The following is a 23,436-nucleotide window of genomic DNA, read 5'->3' as shown; positions in this document are numbered from 1 at the left end:
ATTGGGAAGTTACAGATCGTGAAAAATGACATTGTTTGTATGTATGGATAGCTGGCTGGATGTGAGTGTGTATAAAGCAAATAATTAAATAGATTGCCATTTAGAAATTGTGCGTTTGTGTATTAGTAGTGGCGCGGGGGGGTCCCCCAAAGCACATGCACCAGCTCACAATTTGAAACCATTATACATACTAGAAAATTTAGAGACAAAGACTGTCAGGATAAGAGACCAATGTTGCGCGAGTGATTGATATTCGAACGTAATGAGAGAGACGGATAAGTCATTGAATCAGACAGACACACATATGGCCGAATGTTTGACTTGACAATTTGGAAACAAAAGATGATAAATCGTATGACTCAAATTTAACTTTGCAGTCATCGGGGTGAAAACAATACTAAATGGTATTGGTTTAAGGAAACCTCACCAGTATGGAGAAGAAAAAAAAAAAGTCGGCAAAGATTACGCTTCAGTTCATTTTTCAGAAATTGTTCTTTTGTGTCTAACACATAGACCCATCCAATCTAAAATGTCTCTCAATACTGGCACAAGGCCAGCAAGTTCAGAGGAGAGGCTAAGTCGATAACACTGACTTCTAAAGGATGGAAGGCAAAATCGACCTCAGCGGAATTTGAACTAAGAACGTAAAGACACAAAATGCCGCGCTAAAGATTCTGTTAGCTCGCCGCTTTAATGTCTCTATATTAACAAACGTGTGTTACAGACGCATTGAATCGTAGGTGGCCATGAACAGTTAGTTGCTCCGACTTGCAAAGATGCAACCCTAAACGTACTTTTCTCCATAAATGAAAACTAAAATCACTTTACAAGTCGCTAGTCAAACACCATCTAGAGTCTCTAATTGCAGTTTATTTATTATGATCCATGCAAAACAAGACAAATTTTGTAGAGCAACATGTAAACATTTTCAAACAAAAGACCTGATATTTTCAGAAAACATCGAGAAGTCAGACTTGGTGCATCGGATAAAAGTTCTCACAGCAGACAAAAAGAAGTGTACACTATAACAACACTCGACATTAATCACATGTAAATTGTATTTGTGAATATATATGGACATACGCGTGTGCGTGCATGACCAATATATCTGATAAACATTTATTTTCAAGCAATTATTTCAAAATATGATAAAAACAGCATGAATTGAATGTAATAGGGAAAACGAACATTTACTAATTCATTCTTTTTCTTTATAAATTTTCACGACCTTCTATTTGTTACCATCTTCATAAACTGAACTGGTACCAAAATGGCGACATAATGTCCCCCAAAATATATTTATTTTATAATCTGCAAAGGCTGATGCACAAGTTAAAACTATTGACCCATTAAAACTGACATTGTAGTGAGGTCAGTGCTAAATACTTAATGTAATTGACTCAAGAAAGTTTAATTGATTTTAATTACATTAGTGGTAAAGGTAACGATTAATTAGTTTAATGATTACTTCTAGTCAAGAAAGGCAAAGGAGATGACCACAAACTTTTAATTAATTAAAAACAGAATGTGGTTTACGAGTTCGACCATAGCAGTACAGGGATAATTCCACACGTTCTGGTTTCATTAGACCTCGTCAGTAAGTCTTTACCAGTATTATTAGACAAAGATAATTTGATAGATAAAGATAAGCCTTTTTATGAATGATCACAGTGACACAATAACATGAAATAAGGAACAAAAGAAAAACAACATGCAAATTAGGACTTAATGATATGCAGCTCAATTCTAAATGTCAGAAAGACATGGGATGGACACAGAGAGCCTGGTGAAGCTCATAAATATTACGAACAGAATTACTTCTTTAAAAGAAAAAGAAAAAAAAAAGGAAAAAAGCACACGAATAGAAAAGAAAGATCTTTATTCTAAAGATTCATTCAGTTAATGAACTGGAAATGTACAGCACTGAACGAATTGGATCCAAAATATACACCATAAATACATGCATCGGTGCATACAGTTAAGGCTATTATAAATGCTATACTTTGTCTAAAGCCGAGAAACCTGCAGTTTTAAAGCAACATTTAGAATTTTAAGGAACTTGTCACAGCTTCTGTCTATAAATAACAAATCTGTCTTCTGAATCAATATTTTCCTGTACGACATTAATGAAAACAGTAAAGAAATAAAAAGAAAAGAAAAAACTCTAAAATCAACAACATTGAAACTAAATATCCAATTATTTCCTATAAAACATTAATTAAAAAAAAAAAATGCATTAAACAAATATGCATGTCGTATATTTTAAACATTTGTAGGAGCAGGGCTGAGTGCTACTGTTAGGCCAAGGCAGCCATTTTGGGTGTAGAGCTCAGAAAGGTAAAGTACTAAATTAAGTTGTTTTAAGAAAATTATAGTAAAAGGAAAACGTAGTCGCTCAATGTTTTCAGTAATAACAGTATCACAACTAATTAAAGTTAATTAAAATTCAATAATAGTAACTTCATATTTTTATTTCAGTTTTGTGTGAGCCAAGGCTGATTAAAGCAATTGAAACTACTAGCGAGTAGAATATTATTAGGCAAAAAGGAACAATTGTGATGACAAATTGTGTCACAATGCCCTCGGGTGTTAGGGGTGTTGTTGCAAAGTTTTAAATTTAAATAACACAAGTGACAGAAATGTCAATAAAAGGGAGATAGATTAACAATGACAATGTTACAGAAACATTAGAAATCGCTGCTTTTTCTAAGCCTGGAAAATGTCACATTGTGGGTCAAATAATAAATGGCTTGCGATGCAAGATTTTTACAGTTTGTTGAATATTTGTCCCGTTATGATTTCATCACAAATGAAAGTGATCAAGAAATCATGGTTCATTACTTAAAATACTTTCTAAAATAATCTTATACAGTTTCTAGCAGAGGTTTATAAAGCCAGGAAAAACCTGGCCAAATAACATTCAATTATTCTGAACTGCACCACCTGATGTTTGTTATATTGAACAAATGGCAATTACTACACAAAGATGGCTGATGTTATCCCTAACCATCAGATAATAAACAGTCTGGAAGTTATAAGAGAACATTGTTGAGGATTTGCTCCAAAGAAACTACAGCTACCTAAAAAGCTCTTCTTGGATAACTTGAGAAGCAAATTGGATAAGAAATTGAGAAGCAATGTGGTAAGGTTATAATAATAGGAGTAACAAAGAGATCCCTGGATATAAAACAATACATCCTCTTTGTACAATGCGCTCTCTTTAAACTTAGTAGTCTATGGTGACAAAACTGGAAAAGACATACAAAGCAAAATTTTTATACAATGGAAATTTTAACATAATTCACATTATTAGTGTCATTGCCTTTGTACAGCTTCTAACGCTGGAGATGTACTACGGTGTCAGCTGTGCACTACCAGTGAACTAAGGTAACACCTCTTGTTTTTCGAGCACCATCCAGAGTATTCAAGTGGTTCCAAGCAGTACTGTTTTCTGCAAGTGCTTCACCCTTATTGCAGCCCCTATTTGTTCCAGGTACCTCTCGAGACTTTTACTCACTGATCTCAGGGCTCTGACAATTATTGGTACTACCACCACCTTTTTCATTGACCATTAGTACCAATAATTGTCGGAATCCTGGGAACAGTGAGTAAAAATCTTGAGAAATACATGGAACAAATAGGGGCTGCAATAAGGGTGGAGCACTTGTAGAAAACAGCACTGCTTGGAACCACTCAAATAATAATAATAATAATAATATTATTATTATTATTACCTTTGACAAAGAGGTTACATTTTTAACAGGATTTTTTTTCCTGTCTGGAAACAATATAGTGTCATAACAGGTTGATTAACTGAAGTAACCTTAGGCATAAAAAGGTGTCAAATAAAAAGTTGTGTTGCATTTGGCAGAGGTTATATATCCCACAGAGTTCTCTTTAGTTCAAAATGATTTACGTGCCAAGAGAGTATTTTCTTTCTTTTTTCTTGTGTTTGAAAAAGATAATTAGTCATTCTTATTATTTGGCAGTTTTAAGTACTGTGCTTTTCATTTTTTATGCAAAACATCTGCTCATGATGGTCAAAGTTGATAATTTTTTTTGTTTTTTTTAGAGGAATTGGAATCAAGTTAGTTGGTTTTGGCCCTTCTTACATTCTAAGAGGGGTCAGGCTGCATCTGGGTCATGGGTGCACTTCTGCTGACACTTGGATATCAGAGACTTGTGCAAATTCATTGAAATCCAGAATATCGATGCAAAACATTCTGGTCAATGTTTCATCAGTTCTGCCAGATTCTATCATGTAATAACTTCATACATTAGCAGACTTCATTTAAAATTAGTGGTTAGGTGAAAAACATGACTGGGGAATGGCGTGCAAATTTTGAAATTCCATCTTTTATACATGGAGCATCTGGTGGTCGCTCGACATACTAGAAAGAGCAGTCAAATCTCCCTCGACTCATCCACCTATTTAAAAAAAGCTAGCAAACGAAGAGCTCACTGATTAAGCCATTTAGTCCTAAAACGTAAAATCTGCTTAAAACCAAAACACAAAATTGTGATTTGTCATACTTAGATCACATAAATCAATATATTTGGTATTACGGAGATGTATTTGCACAGCAAGTGACTTGATCTGAGATCGTGTGCTGAAACAAAAATAATTGCAGCGTGGAAGATGTTGATAAGAAATTCTCAAACTTTACAATAAAAATTCTTATTTAAGTTATTCGGCGAAGTAACCCAATATTCTCAAAATAATTGGTATTTTTCAGAAAAATTCGAACACTATGCTATAATCCCGACCATTACTGTCAACGTTAATAAACGATTCAATGATTTAGATAATCTCTTGTACTTCGACTTTTGACATTTACAATTACGCACGTAAGTTAAAAGCTCTTTTAGATATTTTATATAAATTATCTGAACCGTTACTGCTCGTTAGCTCTGTCTCACTGAACAGACATGTTCAAAACTAATGTGATTTTGAAGCAGGTCGAGAAATCCCAAAGAGGGTACCTTGTTAGTTTGTGTGATTCCAGGAATTTAGGGTGTGTGTGTCCCCAGAACTACATTATCCTGAATACATTATTTGGAAATGGTCGGGTACACCTCGCTTTCATATTCTGATATATTTTTGTGTTATTTAACACTATACATCCATAAGAAATACAATCACAGAACGAATACTGCTATTAATTCGGTTTTCTATTATGTATATGTTTTAAGAATGATATCCAGATTGCTATTTTAAACAAATACTGCCTCTGTCGCACATAACGAATATATGTATTTTGCAGGAGCCGTATCTAACTGAAGCTAAAGAAATGCAAGAAGAGAAACTATCAAATCGATATCTGTGGAAGAACCAGAGACCAGTATTTGGACGCGTGAATAAAGAGAATAAATGTCAGCAACATTAAGCACATCGGACCTGTTGTATAACTGGAAAGAAAACTTAGCTATTTAAAACTATGTATTTTATGCATCCAACCGCATATCTGAAGGACCTAATATGTCCATCATGTATATAGGGGTTCGTTCTATATAAAAAGCTTGATATTTTAATTCCAAGCCGACTCGTTTGAGCCCCGAGATGACGATGTCTGAGAACAAAGTAAATTGTTTTCGAAAGGTACTCGCGAAAGACAAGCATCTTAATCTCGAGTGATAAGTGGATTATCCTGCAACCACTTAGCCCTTCAGAAACAGGGGGCAACATCCAGTCTAATAAAACTCTATACATCGTGAAAGGATTAACTTATTGGATTATATTTAGAACATTAAATCTACTTGTTATTATAGAGGGCTGGAGACAGAAGATGAGGCCAGTGAATAGTGGAAAGCAAGAAAACAATGGATTGAAGGTTTCGAGATATTTAGATGTTCATTTATGCTTTGTGTTTAAATCTGAGGTAAACTTTTTGCTTTTATTATTCTACTGGGGTCACCACTCCAACTTTCGTCCTTCCAAACCTACGAGGGGGTACTGTAAAGTTCCTGGCTTTAAGGGTATCGCGAAAGGCCTGGCTGAATTCCCATCTTGCCAGTTCTTTTACATGACTTAGAAAAACTAAGAGACCACTTCAATAAGTGTGTGAATCTCAAATGGGGAATATGTCAAATAAAATCATAATTAACTGATCCTCCTGTATTTTCTTTAACCCAAAGCCAGAAACTTTTCAGCATTGCCTCGTAAATGAAATACTCACTGAGTGAAGGACGAAATGTGATTCAGTTGACGACAATATCTTGCATGTGATGTGGTTATTTAAATAGGGCCCCGACGTCGAAACAGTTTTAACAAAGGGCAATGTATATGCAACCTAGCAGCATGTTTGCTGCTGCCTGGGAGTGAGATGCAGGTCTTGCAGGAGTGGTTGGGATGGGACAGATGGGATGGAAGAGGAAGAAGCGAAAACATGAACAAAGACAGCAAGATTTAGCAAGATTTAAATATCTTATATTTCCTTTATATCTATTTCGATGGCAATAATTATCATTAAAAAAGCGGAAAGTTAATATATATTTAAAAAAAAAGAACAACTTTGTTGATAAAAGAGAATTCTATAAAGAAAAGATGTGTAGCTTTCGTCATGTGTAGCTTCTGCACATGCAGTGATGCAATAAGCTGCTGTTTGTGCATCTAAATGCTATCAAGCACATGTGTTCATATTAAAGAACAGTGGAAGTAATATTTTGTCTTTTACATTTATTTGTGTGCCAAATGTTATTACAAATTTATAGAAATAACAACAAAAACGTGAAAATATCACATTTTGACCAAGATGAACTCAAACTGTGATTTAAATCAATATGAAAAAGATGAGAAATAAGAAATCCGTGGGGTGCAGCAAAAATACATGTTTATGTTGTGGTGAAAAAGTAAAGCAAAGATTTCCGACATTATAAAGTAAAATTTCAAACTTTAATCAATAATTCGATCGACGATAACAGTGATGCTGCTGATGCTAACAGAAAAGCAAAAACGTGTTACAAACTTTGATAAAGTCTAGATAAAAACTTTCATTCAATGTAATCTCAATCAAGATAAATACTCCAAAATGGAATATCTCGAGATATTATCACATTTAAAACTGTCATTTGTTTACTTTGGGACACACTTTGTTCTCTGTTATTATTTAAGTTGTGGTGGTGATTGTTTAGCCACAGGTCAACTCTGATCAAAGACATTCTAGCCATGCCCTCATGTCTTTTATTCAGTGGATCTAGGTCTATCTTATCCAATATGTCTTAAAATACTGTAGGCTGTGGGTCGAAAAAGTTTTGGCTGCTATTTCTAGCAGATTAAGCAACTTGCATAGACAGGTTGTTCTTTTTAACAAAGGTCAACCCAGAGTGAACAGACTAAGCAAAGGTGTTCCAGTTATGACAGTCTCGTCTTTTTTATATAGCAGGTTTCATATTGTCGACTGTCGCCTTTATTTAAGACAACAGGGTATGATTCGAGGAAGAACTAGTTGCAATTTTTAGCAGGTCGAGCTACCACGTAGAGGCTCCTTTTGGTGATGGTGAAAATTTCTTAGACTGACACAAGTCGATAGAATTAACCAGTGATTCTTTACCTTTACAGTCGTAAGAACACATTACACAAACCGAAATTTCAAAAACAATAAATAATTGTTTCAAAACATTAATGACGATATTTTTTGTCTTGTGTATTTAGGGTCAAAATGTAGAGAAAAACTCGCCGAAGTGACCTCCAGTATAACATGTCTAATTCTTCTTTAATCGACCCAGGAAGACTGAAAGGCAACAGTGACTCCTATGGGATTTGATCCTAAATTGCAGTAAATCATCTAAACCAGCTCTCTCTCTCTTTCTCACTCCACTACGCGTAAAGTATTTAACAATTAATTAACTATAATTAATGTGCAGTTGATAAAGCATTCCTTCGACAAAGGAATGCCGTTGGTAATTATAAAATATATAATATCCAGTTGTTAAATCAATTTCGAAGTTATGAGCAAAAATGAGATGTGACATTCATGCTACATAAAAGAACCACTTGGACTTAAGGAAAAAAATGTGACAACTATTCGTGACATGTCAGTCTATAGAAATACACTTTCTTATTGCTACTAAGGTAGAAACAAGATATTAATTGTTTACATAGACTGAAAGTCGTGTTTTATAATAAAATGAGAATAAACGACGATTATGTCTTTTATTTCAGGGACATTATTAAGTAACACCAACGAAGTTGGAACAAGAAATCGAAACGATATTAGAACTCGGCTTACAACCACCTATTTAACTGCCGAATCGAGAATAAGTCAATGTAATTATTAAATACATTATATATAACAAAAGCATAATAGATACAACAGTTTTTTTTTTATTAATGCTAGTTGCAACTTAGGGAAATTTGTAGAAAAACAAAACAGTAACTAATAAGTAAGGTTGCTTCTAACATGAAAGGAATAAAAGCAGAACTTTTGAGCTGTTTTTCTTTTTTACTTCCTTGCAGTGGAAATTGTTTTGATTGTTGAAAAGTTTGAAATTACTTTAATAAACTAAGAAATATAGGTCTAATGGTGATAGTAGTATCATCAACAATAGAAAGATATAACTTTTCGTGTGGAAACAAATCGTTTCGAGAACCAAAGAACGGAGAACATTAAATGAGAGAGAAGAATTGATGAGAGAAAACGTGGAAAACACAGTCAAGTAATTATTTACATCATAGAACATATTTTATATATATATATAATACACGCACAAACAGGCATTCTATATATAAACATATATAATGAGAAAGATGCAGGCAGAAATTCAAGTTTGGTTGTTATGAAACTACCATTATTACTGGTTTCTTACATTGGCACAAGGCTCTCAAATATAAATGAAAAGATGTGATGTGCATGTCTTTTCCACTGTGATTAATAACAACAATAATGGTTGGTTACAGCGGGGATTCGAAACTGAATCGTAGTTTACCTTATATTGTCTGTGATGTTCGTCACCATTATTTCTAAAACGGCAACCACCACCAATATTGTTATCATTCATTTTAACAACTCTTAACATTCTTGTTATTATTATCGTCTTTACGTGCAATATAAACAGTAATGGAGAAAATATCAATAAATTCTTACCTTGTATACTGTTGTCGGGCGACATGGTAATAATTTAAAGAGTGTCCAGTTTTTCTTATCTTTTTTAATAAATCTCCCGAAGTCACACCAGAATCGTGTTAAATTAATAACAACACAAAACGGGAGGAAAGATACAAAGAAAACAGACAGTTTGCAATAAAGGTTAGATTTCTAAAAAAAAAATTACTCAGAGAATAATAAAAATGTTAATTACAGTTATTATAACTAATATGAAGTTAATTAAATATTAAGTTTCAGAAGTAAATAATTCTTCTGATGAATTAATTAAAATCATTATCATCAGATGTGAGTAAAGTTGAACTGTAATGTCAACCAGATGGGAAAGAACAACATTAAATTAACTCAAGAGTTTGTTTAACTTGTTCTCGTTTGTCTCGAAAGCCAAAACAGTTCATCTGGCAGCATCACTCCTTCGCGGTCGTCTCTTCTTTACTTCTTCTTCTTCTTCTATAACTCTCTCTCTCTCTTTCTCTCTCTCCTCTATCATTTCACATGCCTTATTATTATTGCTGCTGCTGCTTGTTATTCGTTAACTTCCCCTCTTACTTGTTTCTTTCTGTCTTCCTTTAAATACCACTACCTTCGCTATTCCTTTTTCACACCACTTTTTTCTCTCACACTATCTGTGTGTATTTCTTCCCCCTCTCTCTTTCTCCTTACAACTCTCTTTTTTACACAACTCTTAATTACAAAGTAATTTTCTCTCTCTCTCTCATTAACACCCCTCTTACTCAAACTCTAATTACTAAGTAGTTTATTTCACTCTCTTCACAATATTTTTTAGCCCACTTCTGTACTAAACACTGTCTCTCTCTCTCACTTTCTTTTCAACGCTCCTCTCACTCTATCTCCAAACTACCAAACACTTTCTTTCTCTCTCTCTCTCTCTCTACCTAACTTCACGAATTAATATCTTATCTTTCTCAATTTATAATTTATTAAATAACTATCTATCGTCAACGTTTCTGTTCTGTTTCACTATATTTCTAATATAGCCAACATAACGACTGACTTATTACCTATCTTGTCTCCTCTACCTTCCATCGTCTATCGCTACACACTCCACTCCGAGCCCTACTCCACTCGGCTCTCAGCCAACTATTTTCAAATCAGTAGCTACCGTGTCACTTTTTAAAAGTCGGCAAAATGTCTACAGAAGGGAAACAACTTTCAGTTATTTCATGCAAATGACGTGTGTGTGTGTGTGTATGTGTGTGACGGTGGAATTGTATGCGCACATATGTAAATGACTTGTAATTATGTGTAAAGTTATCGGTCATCTTTGGCGCAGGTCGTCAGAAACACTGCCACTTGGTGACCTCATCTAAGTCATATTTTAGAGTAAGGAATAAGGAGTTGGTTGACCGAAACACTTGCATGCCTCGTTTGATGGTTATGGGATCTTATTTATTGTTGATTTGTTTTGATATCTTGTTGAATAGAACAGGGCCAGTTGAGGTTTAAGAAAAGGGTTGCTCTTGAGGCAATCCCACCAACCAAAGCTTGTCATATAATTTATTTATTGGCCTCAATAAATTAGATGCCTCAATTCTTATATTTTGTTTCTTAAAGACAGACAAATGTATGGCATTTGTTTGAACTCTCTTCCCAAACACCGGAGTGATGTAGAAGCTGTGATGGAACAGGTAAATGAATAGAGCAATTTACCACCAGCTACATTTTTTTAAAAACTGGTACGGTAGAGTGGAACAGAAAATGTTCTGGTATATAATACACTTTTAGGGATATTTTTTTACCTATTTCTTTTTCTTTTTTTTTCTTTCTAGTTGACACTCCTTCGGGGCATTGACGAAGAGATTTCTCGAAGCCTGCTTCTGAATTGTGTGTAATTCTATATATTGCTGCCAGGATGTCCGGTGTTTCGAAAATTATGACATTTTGGAGGAGAGGAAGATGGAGTAGTATTGATTACTTTCTGTAGATGTCATTTGTTTGATATTTGGAGAATACTGTTTTCTCACACTCGTGTCCCAGTGGAAAAGCAGCTACCCTCTATTTTATTTTGTTTTCATATAAGTTGAACACTTTTGTATATTAGTCACTGAGGGGATTTGACCATCGAATCTTGAATTCACACATGACATATCGAGGACTATTTCACGTTGCTCCAGTGCACTCAGCTGGAAAAAAGGAGTAATCCGGCAATGGACTGGCGTCCCGACCAGGTGGGGAATATAGATTTCGTCGATCGTTTTCAAGTCTATATCACAAGCAACATTTCCCCACAGAATTGAAAGATGCGTCCGTGAAACCAATACAGGAAATGAGGTGTTCTGAACATCTGTTAAAATTACAGAGCAACTTTGAGAGTCTGATAAAATCTCTGGGCTCCTTGTAAGGAAACTGAATTCAAATGCTTAAAAGCGTAAATATAAAAAGAAAAACAACTGAAATGAAATTTTCAAAATATTGAAATGAACAAATACAAGCTACAAATTGCATGTTTAAACTACATACATACATAGAATGAAGATTCAGTTGAATTAGATACTTAAATTAAGACACAAAGCCTGATCGGTATAATCCACGCAGCTCCAAGTTAGTTGAACAAAAGGCAAATAAGTTACAAAGATGTCTAGGTATCAGTGTAAACAATGGAAACAATTTTGGTTTCTAGTATTGATATAAATTTTGCTAAAAATGGTTTACTCTTTAAGTTGGAAATTTATAAAGCCATCTGCTTCTGAGGAGTACGGTTTCTTTTTCAAATTGATGTAATGTTTTCATTGATCGATTAAATGGAGCCGCTTGAAACGGCCGTAATGCACCGATACCTGGACATCCTTGTTACTTATTTGCTATATATATATATATATATATATATATATATATATATATATATATATATATATATACACACATTTATATGTATATATATATATATGTATACATACATACATGTATGTATATGTGCGTGTGTATATATGTACGACACGTGTGTAAATATATATAAGGTATATATACATATATGTGTGGATGTGCGTGCGTAAATGCATAATCTATCTATCTACCTACCTACATATCTATCCATCTGTCTCTCTCTCTCTTTCTACCCACCTACCTATTTATTTATCTGTCTTTCTGTCTCTGTCTACCTACCCACCTTGTTCGCTTGTCAGCTACGTTTGCGTATGCATGCGTGTTTGCGAGCGCATATTTGTATTTGCGTGTGTTTGGGTTAATGCCGATTCTGGTCAAAACCCACCGTTTTTTTTTTGTTTTTTGTTTATTTTGTATCGTTTCATGTCCAGTAAACTGGCGATTCAACAAAGAGCGACTGTATAAACAGCAGACTTAAATATTTACAGGGATCGATATGATCGATCACCTAAACCCCTTGAAAGGGATGTCCCTCCATGGCTCCAGTCCAATTAATGGAACAATGTATGAAGGAAGGAAAGAAGAATATACGCATGTGTATGTATGTATGTATGTATGTATGTATGTATGTATGTATGTATGTATGTATGCATATATGTATATATGTATGTCTATGTATGGATATGTGTATATATGTATATGTGTATATATGTATGTGTATGTACCTGTGCATTTATATATATATATATATATATATGTATGTATATATATATATATATATATATATGTATATTTATATACATGTACTATAAATATATCGTCTGTGTGTGTACAGGTATGTGTGTGTACACGCGTCTGTAATGCACTTACACACACACACATACGTACGCACGCACACGTACATATTATTCATGCACGGATATGCCAGTTACTTCCATTAAAAAAAAAATTTAAGGTAAAGAACGACGATTTCTGTATGAATAAGCTGTAATGTTGAAAAATGTGGTTCCTGAATAAAGTAGAACTGAAGATAAAGGAATGGCAGTATCATCAAAGATCTCAACCAGCCCGTAACATATGTGTACATGCATGTGTGCTCACGTTGAATGGAATTAAATGATTCAAAGAAATCTGGTTTGTGAGTCAATCCGTAACCTCTCTCCATTCCACGTCTTCCGCCATTCTTCTCACTCACCCGAGTAATTCATCCCCCTCTATATTAGGTGTTATGTCAGCGGATGAGTCATGCCATCGACAGAATGTGATTTTTTTCCTTCTTTCTATGACAGCTATGCAACAGGTTTATTGATTTATAAGCAAACGGACAAACCCTACCTGATGCACTGCTCAACATCGGGACAAAACATTTATTGGGGCAATGGAAATCGGAGAGAAAAAAAAAACTAGAAAATGGAACAGCGAGGACTGCTTGGAATCGCACCGTTCACCAGAAAGTCACTAATGAAATAATTTTCACTTCCTTACAGCTACGAAACTCGCTTTGCAATCATGTGGTTCCGTGTTCAGTCCCGCTACGTTGCACATTGGGCAAGTGTCGTGTACCACAACTCCGGGTCGACCAACATAAAAGTTACCATTCCTCCCAAACTCTGGAGTCAATACAATTGATGATTCAATAAGAGGACTGGTGGTGGTGGAATGGGGGGGGGGGCGATTAGCCGGGGACACTTTTTGCAAGAAGAACGCTTAATTAAGTTGGAGGTTAGCATGCTTAATGAAGTGAGCCAATTCTTTTAATTAATGAAGATTACACTCGTAATGAAGAGGAAAAAAATCATTAGCATTAATGATTAATTTTAGTTAAGAGAAACAAGGGAGCTTATTCGATATTAATTAAAGGTTGAATGGCGGTACATTTGCAGCGGGAAGGAATGTGTCTTGTAAGACTGGTAAGAACATCAGATGAGTTTGTCTTATTACAGCTTATCTGTGAAGTGTTGTCTTTGCAGTATGCATCAGATCTTAGGTAACTGAGAGATAAACAAATTTTGAGAAGATAAACTTTGACAGAGCTGGCAACTAAAACTAATCACTTTCTCTCTGCAGTGAGAACCCATGTCACGCATGTGCACAGGAAAATGGAGAGTAACAGTGCAGGCAGGAGTTGGATTTTACTCATCAAAATCAAACTAGTTGTTGGTTACAAAGAGTGTTGGATCTGCTTTATTGATTTGGTTTTCGATTGGACTGTATTCAACAGCGTTGGCAGGGATGGACTTCACCGCGATGTCATGATTCTGGACACGGCTTGCAGATGTAAAGCTTTACTAGTGACTGGTTATGAATTACAGACTTAACAGATGGATGTTGTACCCTGCGGACATGACCATCTGTCGTAAAAACAGCGGACAGGCAAAGACCATTTACTGCATTTTCTGCTGTGAAGCAAAGATATTAAATAAACAGACGTATGGAACGACAGGAAAAAAAATGTCTTTTACATTATGCAAATATCCATTTGGAATCAATGTTTTGCGATAAAGAGGTTGATTTCATCATCACAGCAAATGTATTAATTGTGAGTCAGCCTTAAACATTTTCTCACTCAACCGATTGAGTCACTACTAAAAACTAGTTTTTTTTCTCTCTCTCTCTCTCCTTCACTCATCCGGAGGCATTAAGCTAATCGTTAATGAATCTTTAATGATTATGGCCTGATGTTTATCTCCGGTTTTTCCTAACCAGTAGGACGCTGGTTTACAGCAGGTCAGGAGAATTTCCCACGGGAGATATTAAACTCTGCACTGTAAACAGAATGACGGCAAATCAACAGTGCTACTGCATTCTGGGGTAGTAAGTTGCCACATCAATCGACAGCCAGATAGACTGGGCCATTCTGGAGTTAACTCATTTGAAACACAACGTTAACGATGAGACACGATCCCTTGGCCTCAAAGTCTTCGAGTGAATTCGGACCTTAGTTAATTGTTTATTTAGTTTTGTAGGTATACGCGTGGAATGAAAGCGGTGTGTAGTATGAGTCTTATAGAGGTAAGGAAACTACAAAATTTGAACGTCTGGGTGTAGTTATTACTAAGTGGAAAGGTGTTTTGCTGATAAGCTGAACGTTAGAATAGAGATATTCTTAGATATTATTACTAGAGGAATAACTTTCACATTTCAGTAAGTTATATTATATTTGTTTATATGTAAAAAATAGAGAAAATGAGGCGAAGACAGAAATAACTCAGTAATGAATAAATGTTAAATCCTACTGTAGAACCTCGTTTGGCCCTACCTGAGATTCGAAACCGCTTGTCAAGCAAGCGGGAAATCCTGTGTTTGTATTTCCACACAAGATGATTAATGGGAAACACTTGACTTAGGAGGATAGTTTGGGCAATAAAGAATACATACAATGGTTCTATTTGACCACGCCAGGCAAAATTCTAAGCGACATGTCGGGCATTATTGAATTTTGTTGTTTTGAAGAAAGAAATTTTTATTTTTATCGTACCTTTTTCGTTATTTAGCCAACTCGCATCCTCTGAGTCTGGTTGGCTTTGATAAAGTTTTGCTCCTTTGGGGGTGAATTTTAAGTCTTTTTATTAGCGAAGTTAAATATTAAATAGAAAACAATATGGCTTCGAAAATCCTGAGGGCTGTTGGCTTTTCCAACGGCCAATACATTATCAGTTTCCCAATTCCTCACTATTAACAGAGAATGTGTAACAACAGCAATGGAAACGGCAAAAAATGAAAAGACAAGTAAACAACAAAACAAAAAATGCAAAACAAACTTTACCACAGTGTGATTTGAATTCAGAACTAAGATTCTAAATAGATATTAACGCTGGAACAATTCTGATAATCCACCGGCCTTCTGTCGGAAATAATATTTAAACCACTTTTCAAGCGAAATACATCGTTGTTGCTGCTACTGTGTGGTGGTGGTGGTGGTGGTTTAGTCTCAGGGTACCATTGACCACAACGATCTTGTCTTTTTTTTTTTAAGGTACCGTGAGCCTTGGTCCATCTTTTTAAAGACTGTAGGCGTGATCTAAGATACATTTGGCTGCAATTTCTAGCAAGCTAAGCACCCACTTAGAGACTTCTTCCCTGGTTCGAAACAAACTCATTTACACGTGTTGTTGATGACACCAATGTTGACTTAGCAGTACAACTGCACTAAGACAAATAATATTATTGAAATGGTGTGGTTGCCAAATTCATGCTGTTGGTGCCATTTCTGTTAATGTTACTTTTGCCCACGATCGGAACTTCTGACAGCATTATTCAGAATTCCTTGATGCTGTCTGTGTTTCTGACTATCATAACACACACACACACGTGCGCGTATGTGTGTTTGTGTGTGTGTATGTATATTTATATAAATGTATGCGCATGTAAATGCATATGTCATATGTACGCATGTGTATTACATGTGTGTGTGTATTTATGTGTTTATATATATATATATATATATATATATATATATATATATATATATATATATATACTGTATTTGTCGGTGTGTAAATCGTCCAATGCGGCCGTATTGCGGGGGGCGAGTCCCGTCGGTTGGGGAGCCGGTTGATCATAAGTTCGGTTGGCACAAGAATCATGGCTAATAATAAGATACTGAAAGCAAGCCAAAATATTCCAATCTGTTTGCACAAACTTACAAAATAAAAATCGTTTACTGTACGCCGGCAGTTATATGGAAAGGTCATATCATCTCCTTATACCGCCTTCCCCTGCATACATAACCCACACCTGATATGCGTCTTAGATTATTTAAGACTGGTTATACCTTTGAGAAACATTTTAAAATTATCGAAATGAAAATTGTCCTACAAAGATGAAAGAGTATTCTTTCGATTTGACTCGAAAAAGCAAAACATTGCAATGGGCTGTTTCTGTGAAAAGCACGTTGTCTTGTCAGTTGTCAGTTGACGAAATGGGGAGAGAAGAAAGCTAATGGGTTGTACGTGTGAGCGTGCTTGTTCCTCTGTATGTATATGTTGTGTAAAAAGTTGACTTATCTCCTCCTTAATCTTTATTTACTTTTTTAATCTAGCCAAACTGAACAACTATCGCTGTTATTTCTTGCAAGTCAAGTAACCAAGACTTTTCGTCTGAGGCAGCCATGTTGTTTGTGCATCTCTGATAAAAAAAACACGACCAACAGTTAAACAGCCAAAACGTTACAAGAGATAAATTACTTTAATAGCAGGAGTTACCTTTCAGACAAGCCTAAGTGTTAATTTACTGTATGAGCCCCTTTCTGTTGACCCAGAAGAATGATAGATAGGAATATAACAACTTCTGCCTTGAAAAATACGACAAATGGGGATGTTTAACTGACAAGACGATGTAAATAACATCTTCCCAAAGGCAGAAGGTAAATCTCTTTCACCCGGAAAGGAACGAGCTGGTGATGTGTATGTGTGTTTATGAGTATGTGTGTGTGTTTATGTGTGTGAATGCGTGAGTGTCAGTGTGCACACGTACACACACAAATATGTGTGAATGTTCGTGCATGCATCTATGTATCTCACCAGTGTACACACACACACTCGCATATTCGTGCGTACATACGTATATTTCTGTATATTGGGTATTATTCACATGTACTGCCTTCATGCATGCGCACATCCATCCACCCATCAATCAATCCATCCATCCACCCATCCATCCATACATACGTGGCTGTGTGGTAAGAGGTTTACTTCCCTATCACATGGTTCTGGGTTCAATCCCACTGCGTGGCACCTTGGGCAAATGTCTTCTATAGCCTCAGGGCAACCAGAGCGCCTTTGTAAGTGGATATGGTAGACGGAAACTGAAAGAATCCCGTCGTATATATTCATATATGTGTGTGTGTGTGTGTCCTTGTGTTTAACCCCCAACATTGACAACTGGTGTTGGTTTGTTTACGTTCCTGCAACTTAACGGTTCGGTCGTCAAGGGAGACCGTAAACGTAAGTACCAGGCTTAAAAATAAATATTGAGGGCAATTTGTTCAACTAACCCAGTGGTTCCCAACCTCTTCACCACCAAGGACCCCTTTTATTTGAATGAGTTTTTTCCACGGGCCCCGAGTACTACTTTTGCGGACCACCAGGGGTCACAACCTGTGGCCCACTGGACTAAACCCTTCAAGACGGGTGTCCCAACATGGCAGAAGTGCAATGAAACAAGTATACTTATATCCTCGTTTTACTCCTGCTTTTCCACGCTGGCACGCGCGCGCGCACACAAATACAATATTTGAAACTTTCAGTGCAGACGGTTACACAAATTTCTCCGGACCAACGAGCATGCACTCGAATTCAAAAACATAACGCTAATGTTTTCAAAATAAATACACCCACATGTGCTGACACACGCACACACACACACACACACGCACACACACACACACACACACACACACACACACACACACACACACACACACACACAGAGGACTTAGGTTGAAAATTAAGATAGCAAAGTTACTGTTAAAAGAACACACAAACAAAAAAATACGCTGCCTCCTCTTGATGTCATTAAAAGAAGTAAACAGATGCAAAGAATAAATTAGACTGAAGTGGTCTACCATTTTGGCAGCAGCTTATTAACATTCCTGAAAACTTTAAAATGAAATTTCCATGTCTACACCTCTCTCTCTCTCTCTCTCCCATATCTCTGCCTTCTCTCTATCTCTCTTTCTCGTCTCAACTCATGCAACCATTGATTAAGGAAAACATTCGCAAGTTTCGAGTTGTACTGGATACACACTTATGTATGCATTTGTGTGTGTAGGAACCCCCACCCACCCCTATGCGTGCACGCGCGCTCACACACACACACACACACACACACACACACACACACACACACACACACACACACACACAGCAAACGATGTAAATATACACGGAGAGAAAGTATACTGTACATAGAATGGCTTTGGAATTAAGGGCTAAAACTTCACAAATATTTACTCTGATTTTGTCGTTATGAAAAATAAAACATAATTTTGTATTTAAGGAACATATAGGTGCTTTTCCGTTCGGGAAAAATCTTTCTACAGGCGAATAGTGTTAAAAAACACAATTTACTTCATAGATAGGCGGAACGAAATCGTTGCAGATGTGAACATGAGAGAAGCAGATGCGGTATTCCTCCGTCATTGCCGCGTTTCAATGCTGTGCACTCGCGACATTTCCAAATTGCAATCGAAATCTCTAGTCTGAAGTATATACAGATAATGTACAAACTATTTGCTGATTTACAAATGGCATCGCACAAAGTAAATTCAAATTTTGCCATTATAGTAACTCTGTAATGTAAAAAACTTATCAGTACCACATATTTGACGTATATTTACGTATATATGAATGTGTGTGTGTGTGTGTAACAGGTTTAAGTCATAGAATCTTGGCTCTAATCAAACACTGCCTTCAAAAACAAAACAGACTGGCATAGATCGATTCCACTTGTGATTGGGCTGGTTTTCATCAAAGGCCTGCTCGATCATGATTAACCTGGTACTAATCAGCAGCAGCAACAACAACAACAACAACAACTACTACTACTACTACTACTACTACTACTACTACTACTACTACTACTGCTGCTGCTGCTGCTGCTACTGCTGCTATATAATGACTAACCTCTATCACAACCAACATCAGCAATTATGTCCTAACGATTCCATTGTTTCAATGTATATTCTTATGCGATGTTTATTGCGAACCAACAAAAGGGTCTCTACGTGATCGTTCATCCTGCTAGAAATAGAGGCCCAGACTCCCTCAAATGACACCCTGCTGTCCTAAATAAGGATATACCGGACTATATATAGACAGTGTTTGAAAAATAGATTGTAAAGGAAGGTTGGTGAAGGTTTGATATCTTTTGTTCACCTACCTTCCTTGATCAGAGTTGACCTCTCACTGTATCAAAATAAAATAATAAATAAACACCAATAACAGCAGGAGGGAGGGGGAGAGAAAGACAGGCAGAGCCATTAAATAGTCGGACAAGGTAGTTACATTAATTCGTGATGGATCTTTATGTCCTAAGTTCAAATCCCATCGAGTTAACTTTGCTTTTCACTCTTTTGGGCATAAGGTAAACTTGGTCGATAAAATAAGTACCAGTCAAGAAAAGGAGCAGGTTAATACTCATTTAAAACATCTTGGGACGTTCTTTCGATATTGGTCTACCGAGTGGCGGTGTGAGGAGACGACGTCATTCTCCCTCTTTTTCAGCCTAACCTTTTAATCTGTCATGAGGGAAGGTTGTATGGGTGAATGATGTTGTGTACCAATATCGAAAGTTGCCGCATCTTGGATGTGAATGGAATCGTGATATTAGAACACAGCCAACTGGCAGATTCGTTAGCGCACCGAACAAAATGCTTAGCGGCATTTCGTTCGCTTTTACGCAAATGGGTTCAAATTCCACCGAAGTCGACTTTGTCTTTCATCTTTCCGGGGTCGATAAAATAAGTACCAGTTGAGTACTGGGGTCGATGTAATCAGCTTATCCCCTCCTCCCGGAATCATTGGCTTTGTGCTAAAATTTGAAACCAGTATTTGAATACAGCCATTACCATGATGACCATGGCCACCACAGCGATGACTTTCATCAATGCGACAATCATCACTACGGTCACCATAGTAATTTTGAGATTATTAAGGAGGTTTCTGGAATGCAATAAAACTTCCACTTAATTAATTCATGTATTGAAACATCTGCGGAGATAATTCAGTAGCTAAAAGTAGATGGTATTTAATTCAATTTATATAAGAACACACACACACATACATACATGAATGTATGTATATTGGTCAAGACTCAATAAATACTATGTACAATTAATTAATTAATCTCGTAACAAACAATAATTAGTAGTGCAATATATGTTACGCAATTTTCCTACACAAGGAGAATGTTTGATCTGCTAGAAATACCAGCTAAGCTTCTCCAAATTACACACATACATATCTATATATATGTTGTATATACATATAAATGTTGTATCTACATATAAATATGTTATATACGCAGATAAATATGGACAGTGTGATAATGAAATGACAACTGAACGTATGATTGATACATACTTGTTGAATGTGCTATTCTAAATTGGTAAATTCTTTTAAATAATTAAGATCTAATTAGTTTCGGATTGCCTAGGATGAATTAAGAGTAGAAATGGGTCAGTTTATGTAGAGTACTTTATAACACACACACCCGCACACGCATGCATACACGCACGCACTCACACACACATGTTCAAACACACATGCACACGCATACACACATACGCGTACACACACACACATGCTCAAACACACACGCACATGCTCTCTCTCACACACACACACGTTTGATGTAAAAAAAAATACTGTTACATAACGTAACCACTTGGCTGAGTTACGATTAGTTTCGAGAGAGCGGTTAACAATTCCTGTAACTTGACAACCAGCTGAGAGACAGCGCCGATGAGTGTCAGCCATGCTATTTATCAGGAAAGTTGGTGGTGGGCCTGTCATTACTAAAAAAAACAACCCATTTATATAAACATGTCTATATTAAAAGGAGCAGGTGTAGTTGTGTGTGTGTTACTGAGTCGTCTAATATGGGTGTCAATGAAAAAAAGGCCATTCGCCTCCGCTGAGTTTTGTAGCAGTTGATGATGCTGTAATATTGTTACCTCTATTACCAGAGAGTCCACTAGTACTGAGAAGTCGGCCGCCATTGTTGCTGCGATACGTTTCCAGTTTAAGACTCAAACTTTCATTGATCCACATGTGTATGGGAATGAATTGTTTTACTTCGTTGATCAGAAATATTTATCAAATCGTTGATCAATCGTATTGCCTTTTTTCTTTCATTATTCACAAAACCTGATATTTCCTACCGGTGACGATGCTAGTAATGGTGGTGGGGCGTCATATGACACAACGTTGTGTTTTTGTGATTTTTCCAGATAAAAAGGTAAAAACGTGAAAGTAAATATATTGAAATAAAGTCAAATAAGAACATTCGTTGAGTGGAATGAAACTTATTTTAAAATATTGCATAGATGATGAGCGGAAGTAATGCTATAAGGAAAGGATTTAAATCTATCACCCCCATCCCCGAAACAATTAGTTGTCGCTGTCATCGTCGCCGCTGGGTGCCACCGCCGTCATCGTTTAATAACGTCCACTTTTCTATTGGTCAGACGGAATATAAGGCAGATTTCCTGTCGGATGTCCTTCCTGTCGACAACCCTTTCGTGTTTCTAAGTAAGTTGATATTTCCTAAGGATGACTGGAAACAAACAACATCGCTTATATGACGGTGATGCTCGCTTTTTACAATATTCTTTGCAACAGACACATTACAAATATGTTGTGTTTGCTGATTAAAACAAACACAGCATGGGCTTTCTTTGCTGAGTTTTATCTTTGATTCTTCAATTTATTAAAAGATATTCGCCCAAGGTGTAGCGCAGTTGGACTGCACTCCAGACCATACGACTGGGAAGCAATCATCTGAATCATTTACCCACTCCTGCACATATTCAATGAAAAACATCGCATGACCTTCAAACAAAATTAAAACAAATCCCTCCCAGAAACTTCCACATCCAGAACTTGAGTCATTCCAAACTTGAGCTCCAGTTCTATATTTTACTCTTTCTTTGTCCCTGCTTTTCAGATTTATTACATTTCTAACTGTCCTTTTCTCATTTCGTTTCTCCATTACATTCTCTCAGCTGATTTCTCCATTTTCTTATTTTACTCCTTTCTTGTTCCTTTCTCTTTCTCTAAACTCTCTCTCTTTCTCTAAACTCTCTCTCTCTCACACATTTATACACTCACCCTCTTTCTATATACTTTTTCTTTTGCTCTGTATTACTATCTCTTTATCATCCACTTTATCCAGGTTGATAAGTTGCTAACGCGCAAAACTATCGGCCCTGGAGTCACTGTTTCTACTAAATATTAATATTTAAAAAATATATATGAACCACTTTATCTCTCTATCTCTCTCATATCATACTTTATCTCATCCGTTATCCATTTCTCTCCATCTCTTTATCTTTTCAGCGTCTCTCGGTTACTTCTTCAACCGTTATCTCCCCCCCACCCCCCCGTCTCTCTCCATCATCCACACTCTATCATCACGGTGTCTCTTTCTGTCTCTTTCTCCCCTCTCCCTCTCCCTTATCTGAAAGCCAGACGGCCGACATAAGGCAATAAATAACTCCACCGTTATATTTTGATTCAAGGTTAGCTTTAACGGTTGACGCCTCGTTTACTTTTTAAACAATTTGTCCAGACAACTTGTAACATGTTTTAGCATTACTCTGGCTTCGCTCATTTTTTCCCCCCCATTACTATAGCTTCATCACAGTTTCATCTCACCACGACGACGACGACGGCCACCACCACCACCACCACCATTACTATCGTTAGTATCACGTCACCACTTCCAGTAAAACCACCAATGATAACCACCACCACTACCATTAGCAACA

General features: G+C 36.3%; 1 protein-coding gene across 7 annotated transcripts in view; it reads right to left on the bottom strand.

The window, feature by feature from the left end:
• Window positions 1–23,436, bottom strand: part of LOC106868269 (dystrophin) — a 182,946-nt gene that overhangs the window by 91,232 nt on the left and 68,278 nt on the right. For 6 of the 7 annotated variants that reach the window (XM_014913458.3, XM_089356863.1, XM_014913465.3 and 3 more), the window contains exon 1: window positions 9,084–9,558. The exons of the other annotated variant lie outside the window; for it this stretch is intronic. In XM_014913458.3, the coding sequence (XP_014768944.1) occupies window positions 9,084–9,108 (25 nt within the window). In that variant the 5' untranslated portion in view covers window positions 9,109–9,558. Of the gene's footprint in view, window positions 1–9,083; window positions 9,559–23,436 lie in introns of those variants that run through there. 7 annotated transcript variants of the gene reach the window in all.

The sequence above is a fragment of the Octopus bimaculoides genome, chromosome 8, assembly GCF_046866305.1.
Source record: "Octopus bimaculoides isolate indiv1 chromosome 8, ASM4686630v1, whole genome shotgun sequence".
NCBI classification, from domain to species: domain Eukaryota; kingdom Metazoa; phylum Mollusca; class Cephalopoda; order Octopoda; family Octopodidae; genus Octopus; species Octopus bimaculoides.
Note: the sequence above shows the minus strand (reverse complement) of the source record. Positions and strands in the feature narration are given on the sequence as shown.